Source organism: Corylus avellana, chromosome ca5, assembly GCF_901000735.1.
Source record: "Corylus avellana chromosome ca5, CavTom2PMs-1.0".
NCBI lineage: Eukaryota > Viridiplantae > Streptophyta > Magnoliopsida > Fagales > Betulaceae > Corylus > Corylus avellana.
Window position 1 is genome coordinate 8,045,403 of NC_081545.1, and position 6,744 is coordinate 8,052,146.

Below are 6,744 nucleotides of genomic sequence, written 5' to 3' on the forward strand. Positions count from 1 at the left end.
TTCTCAATTTTGAGAAATCGGGACCCTGGTTACCGGCTGGTTCTGGTAACCGGTTTTTGAAAAAAATTGCTTTTTGGGCTTATTTTAGGTGTTTGGCCTAAAATAAGACAATTTTTTTTTCATAAGTTGACCCATTTTTTAAAGAACCTATTAGTTTCTTTGTCTAAATTAAATGAGCTTTGTTGTGATTGTTCCAAATAATTAAAAATAAACCTAAAAAAGTCGAAAAATCCTAAAAAATCAATGTTTTTGCCTATTTGGGCCTTAGAAATAAAAATTTAATTTTTTAAAATACCCTAAACCTAAACCTAAGTGTAAAAAATATTAATATATATATTATTAAATAAAATGGAAACCTGGTTCCGGTATTCTCGGTAAAAATCGGTACCAGAATTGGGGTACCCAGTTTTTGGATTTTTCAAACCGGAACCGGAACCAGGACCCCGGTTTCCCGATAATTTTTGACACCCCTAAAAAACCGTTGTCCGAGCTGCATCAGCACATGCATAAAACAATGAGTTTAAGGTTAAATATGCGGCCTCAATATATCACAAAATAACAATAGAGCTTAGTTTAAGTAAACCCCAAGCTTATAGAGTAAAGATTGAAGCCAAGTGATCAGTTCTGCAGCAACATTGGCAATTGCCTTATATTCAGAATCAGTACTAGAGTGAGAGGTCATAGGCTGTTTCTTAGATTACCAGGAAATAAGATAACTTCCATGAAAAACACAGAAATTTGAAGTAAACTTATAGTCATCCAAGCAATTAGCCCAGTCACCATCTGTATAGGCCATGAGTTGAGAACACAAGAACTTCTTTTAATCACCAGCCCATTCGTAATTGTAACTCCCCAAGAAATAAGTAACATGTAACTATCTCTTGGTACGCCTCTCCGTCAAATTCTTCCAAGGAATAAGACTTCGGAGATTTTAAGCCATCATCAGAGAGCCTACAACAGAAGAATTTTCTAATATCATAATAAGAATATAATATCGACAATAATAACTGTACTAGTGCAACTACAAAATAATAAAACATAAAGATAAGCATTAAAGTATTGGTCTTCGACCCGTCAACAAGTCTTAATCAATTATTACAGATCATATCTTAGTAGACAATCATAATCTAAGATAAGCAAATCTACCGATTCATCAAAGGGTTACCATAAAATTGATAGTTCACTCAAAGAAAACCCAAAATGGTATCATGAAGAAGGTCATCAAAATTTCGCCACAACTCTCCACTAAAAAATTGGTTTAACTCCTCAAAGATCAACTTAGTTAGGCAGTCCAAAGCTAGCCTCCTGGTCGGGTCCCCGGCCAATATCCATTTTCAAAAGGCTTAATGACTATAAAACACGAATCTTTTACAAGTGGAAAAGATAAAGTGTAAGTCTATGACTCGGTGAGTAAAAATAAACAAAATTAAAAGTTATCACATTTGTGAACTTAGTTTGAATAAAATGGTCATTTAACTTCTTAAACATTAATATGTGACATCGTTCATCAGTCATAAAACATGTGTATGCAATATAAATATAAGATATATGATAATCAAGTGAACAAATCATAGTGTATTCAATATGGTCTATCCAAGCCTTTGACTCCTTATATGGTAGAAGGGTTGTCACTATCCTAAAGAACTTATAGTACAATACCATGTTGCTACACATTGTCATTGTTTGTGGCTCGACCGAATTTAAACTTGGGTGATCCATACTACTAAGGACATTGTCATTGTAACCACCAATCAAACATAGTTGTGTTGGTCACCTATAAATCATTGGTACCAAGGCTGAACAATAAATATAAATCTCTTAACCAAAAGGATTAACCCATATAATAGTAGCCCATAGTCTTTATTTGTGCATGAAGCACCATGTCATACGATACCATTAATATTGTTGTTTACATGCATGCATTTACAAACTCCAATTTTACATCATTTGTTTTCTATCTCATGTTTTCATATAAATAAAGTTCGCATTGCTCTTAAACATATTTTATATGAGTTATGAATATCTATGTTTATCATATAAAGTAGTTATGTTAATGAAGTAATATGAAGTAACAAGTGTTTGAATTAGTTTACTCATCCGAGTCACAAGGCTCCTCCAAAAAATCTTCAGAGACTCACCATCCTCGAAATCTGTGAAAGAATCACTAATTAGAATTTAAGCTAGGCTAAAACGTCTTGCACAAGCATCGAGCTCGGGCATTTTTTTTTTAATCCTTAATCAATGTAATCAAAATTTTTTAAGCACAAGAATTTAGTCATGTTAGAATATATGAAAAATAAATAATATTTTCCCTATATTCCATAATTATGCTGATATCAAATATTCTCTATTTATAGGTTGGTTGTAATCAAATATTGAGATTGTAATCAAATTAAGGGGATTTGATTACTATACTTGTATTCAAACATTGCCCTGTAAATATGGACCTTTGTATTGTAGACAAAAAAAGTTAATGAGCACAATGTAACCCTTATGGGTATTCTGAGTGGTGGATGTAGGTGTCTAACATCGAACCACCCATAAATCCTTGTGTCATTTTCTCTATATTGCTTCCGCTATTATTTTCGCATCATCATTATTTCAACATGGTATCAAAGTCACTTTCTTGTGGCCTTCAACGTCATTGATGCGCAAGAGTGACCACATCACGCACACCACGAGCCGGTCAGGTTCGGTGTGCCGATCTGATAACTGCCCAAGTAAGCTCATTTTCTTTTTATTATTTTGGTCCAAGTCGGCCCTTTTTATGTTGTGGCCCTAGTCAACCCTGGCCCATTGTTGGCCCCTTTTGGAGTTTTGACTCGTTATTGGCCCTTTTGAATCTGCATTCACCAATTGCCACCTATCGTTGTCGCTGGCCGCCTGCCAACATCTATCTCATCCGGCAATCGTCACCATCTACGGCCCATTCCCCGCCTCCACCACCGCCATCATCATTATTCCTGATTTCAAACTCAAGGTTTCAGAATATTTCACCTTGAGTTTGAGGGGGATGTTAGAATATATGAAAAATATATAATATTTTTCGTATATTCCATAATTATACTAATATCAAATATTTTCTATTTATGGGTTGATTGTAATCAAATCAAGGGGATTTGATTACTATACTTGTATTTAGATATTGCCCTGTAAATAGAGATCTTTTTATTGTAGACAAAAAAAGTTAATGAGCATAATGTAACCCTTAGGGGTATTCCGAGTGGTGGATGTAAGTGTCTAACACCAAACCACCCGTGAATCCTTGTGTCATTTTCTTTATATTGCTTCCGCTATTATTTTTACATCATCATTATTTCAACATGGTATCAAAACCACTTTCTTGTGGCCTTCAACGTCATTGACGTGCAAGAATGACCATCACGCACACCACGCGCCGGTCAGGTTCGGTGCGCCAATCTGATGACCACCCAAGTGAGCTCAATTTCTTTTTCTTTTTTTTTTTTTTTTGGCCCAAGTCAGCCCTTTTTATGTTTTGGCCCTTTTGAATCTGCATTCACCAACCGCCACATGTCGTCGTTGCTGGCCGCCCGTCAACCGCTATCTCATCCGGCAGTTGTTACCATTTACGGCCCGTTTCCCACCTCCTCCACCGCCGTCATCATTGTTTCTAATTTCAAACTCAAGGTTTCAGAATATTCCACATTGAATTTGAGGGGGGATGTTAGAATATATAGAAAATATATAATATTTTCTGTATATTCCATAATTATGCTGATATCAAATATTATCTATTTATGGGTTGATTGTAATTAAATATTGGGATTGTAATCAAATTAAGGGGATTTGATTACTATACTTGTATTTAGAGATTGCCCTATAAATAGAGACCTTTTTTACTGTAGACATAAAAAAGTTAATGAGAAAATGTAACCCTTAGAGGTATTCTGAGTGGTGGATGTAGGTGTCCAACACTGAACCACCTGTAAATTCTTGTGTCATTTTCTCTATATTGCTTCCGCTATTGTTTTCACATCATCTTTATTTCAACAAGTCAAAATTATTTTTATTTATTTATTTATTTTTGGAGAAATTATCCTTAGTAATTTTTGCTTTTTTAATTTTTATACTTGAATAGAAAATGTAAATAATCCTACTAGAGCTCAGGTTCTACAAAACTAATGGAGCTTGAGCTTGAACAAAGACCACCTTGGCGAGCTGAACACAAAAACAAGATTCGCCACAAGCTCGAAAAAAACTCAAACGAGTCAAACTCGAGAAAGTATACTTTCAAAAAAACTAGCATTTTCTGACGTTGCTACAGTACACGTGTTGTTGCTACATCAGTAGCATTTTCCGATATGACTCGAGTTAAGGATGTGCTAGACAAAGAGTCCCCAGCCCGTTTGGGGTGAAATCGTCAATGGGGAGTGGATCAGGTAATGCAATTTTTTTTTTTTTTTGGGTTTTCTTGAATATATATCATATACATACGAATTGGTACATACGAATTGGTATATATATATATATATATATATATATCTATAAATTGACACTCTTGTTGCAATTTTTTTTTTTGCAAATTTTTTTTCTTCATTGGTTTGGTGATACATTTAATTACTTTTAGTATTGCTTTTGATGTTCTTATTGTTGATAATGACCTCGATGATGTTTGTTATTATTTCTACTAGTAAACTTTAGTATTGTTTTTGCGGCTAATTTTAGAAGGATATTATTTTCCAGTCGATATATATTTGCATTGATGATGCTTATTATTTGTAGTTAGTGCATTTTTGGTTCTATTATTGTAATGTCATTTTGGTTAGTATATATGTTAAAGTTATTATGGTGCCATTTTTTGTGTTTGGCTTAAGATCCTGATAAGAAATGTACAAATTGCTTCCTAATTGATTGTTTTATCATCACCAGGTAATGCAAAGAGGTTGGAGAATGAGGAAGCTATTGACCTGGATTGAGCATTGTCCGTGAGTTTGTAGTTGATAAACCTATTATATATTTTGTTCTTGTTTTGTTGATATTTAACGTTACATGTAATTTTGTCTCTATTCGTGGTAACATATATAGTTTGGTTGTATATGATTGACGTAAAAATTACATGTTTGTGATACATGTAATTATGTCTATATGATAAATAGTAAGTATTTTTTATGGATGTTTAATCAATACTTCGTTTAGGGTTTAATAGATTGGGCTTCTTGTAGGAGAGATAATGAGGTCAAAAGTATAATTGAGTGCTTATTTCCATTAAAAAAAAGAAAAAAGAAAAGGAAAGAAAGGAGATAGAGAGAGAAGAGGAAGAAAAGAAGAAATGATAAAAAGAGTTGTTTGTGGAAATAATGCCTTATCACAAACTTATCCATGATTTGTTGTTTTTGTTGCCTATGCTTTCTTTTATTTTAGGAATATTTTTTCTTGTTCTTTTTACCATGTTCTAATAATTTTTGTTTCCCACGAAAAATTAGTTATATAGGTTGCTTATTCTTGATTTGCGTTTCCAGGCTACAGAAAGCCCTGGGGAGAGTGCTTGTCTGGAGGTGCCTAAGGTGACTATTATTCTCCTTTTAATTCTTTTATCTTCTATACAGTCGGACATTCACACCCATATACATTAATTTTAGTGCTCTGTGTAAGGCTTTACCATCATTTATAAACAGGGAAAGGAGTCTCATTTGGAATCAAACATAGGCTTTGAGGATGACAATGGAGAGGTGACTACACTTACTTTGATATCCAGTTTTAGAAAAATTTCCTAGCCGTGGAATGTTATGTTCTATTAAAGTGTGATATATTACATCTGGTTGAGAAGAGAATTGGATAGGAATTGCACAATGTCTTCCTCCCTTTCTCTCTGCACCCCCCCAACCCCTAACACACACAGACGCTGCACTCATACACATGCATATACATGTACACACTTTAAGTTCAACTTGATGTTTGTTTACTTGTTTAGTTCAAACTTATTTTGTGCAATTTTAAATATGCTTCTATTTCGTGTTGGTACACATCATTAGATCTTGTGAAATTTGACTTTCACTCTTTTCTTGGACTTCTTTGCTTAGAAACGATCATTTTTTAGGTATTTAAGTAAAAATGCAACAAGAGTTCACTTATATTAAGAAAAAAGAATAAGAGAGAGTAAAAGATTTGCTTACATGGTAAGGGCTGGGGGTGGGGATAGTCTTAGGTTCATCAGCAACTTGATTAAATGGTCTCATGTTTTATTAAGTTTTTATGCCTATTTTTGTGGGTGGATAATGTTTTGCAGTCCTTTCTAGAAAATGATAGCTTGGAGTTTGAGGAGATAGTGAAGAAATATTCTGATGAACTATCTGAAACAATATTTTTCTGAAATCCTTCTCTAGAGTGGTTACACAATGAGGAACCTATTGCCATGTAATCAGCTTTGTCTGTCAGTTTGTAGTTGGTAAACTTATAAATATTTTGTTCTTATCTTGTTAATGTTTACCGTTACATGTAATTATGTCTAGATTTGGGTTTGGTTGTTTGTAGTTTTTGTACAAAAGGCATGTTTGTGATTAATGTGGAGGTTCATTTTTTTATGGATGATTAATGAAAAATTCATTTAGGGTTTAACGAAGTTTTGATGGATGATTAATGTCGTTTCATGAATATATAGTTCAAACAAATGTGATGGATGATTAATGTGTATTACGTCAAAGGCCTTTCAAAATGTGAAAGGCCTTTCAAAGGCCCTACAAATTGGCCTTTCAAACAAATGTGAATGGCCTTGCAAACAAAAAA

The 6,744-nt window shown here is 33.7% G+C and overlaps 1 protein-coding gene across 1 annotated transcript in view; it reads left to right on the plus strand.

The window, feature by feature from the left end:
- Positions 1-4,937, plus strand: part of LOC132181707 (uncharacterized) — a 7,101-nt gene extending 2,164 nt beyond the window's left edge. Inside the window, exon 3 of the mRNA XM_059594944.1 lies at positions 4,891-4,937. Coding sequence (XP_059450927.1) covers positions 4,891-4,937 — 47 coding nt within the window. The remainder of the gene's footprint in view (positions 1-4,890) is intronic.
- Positions 4,938-6,744: the final 1,807 nt, after the last annotated feature.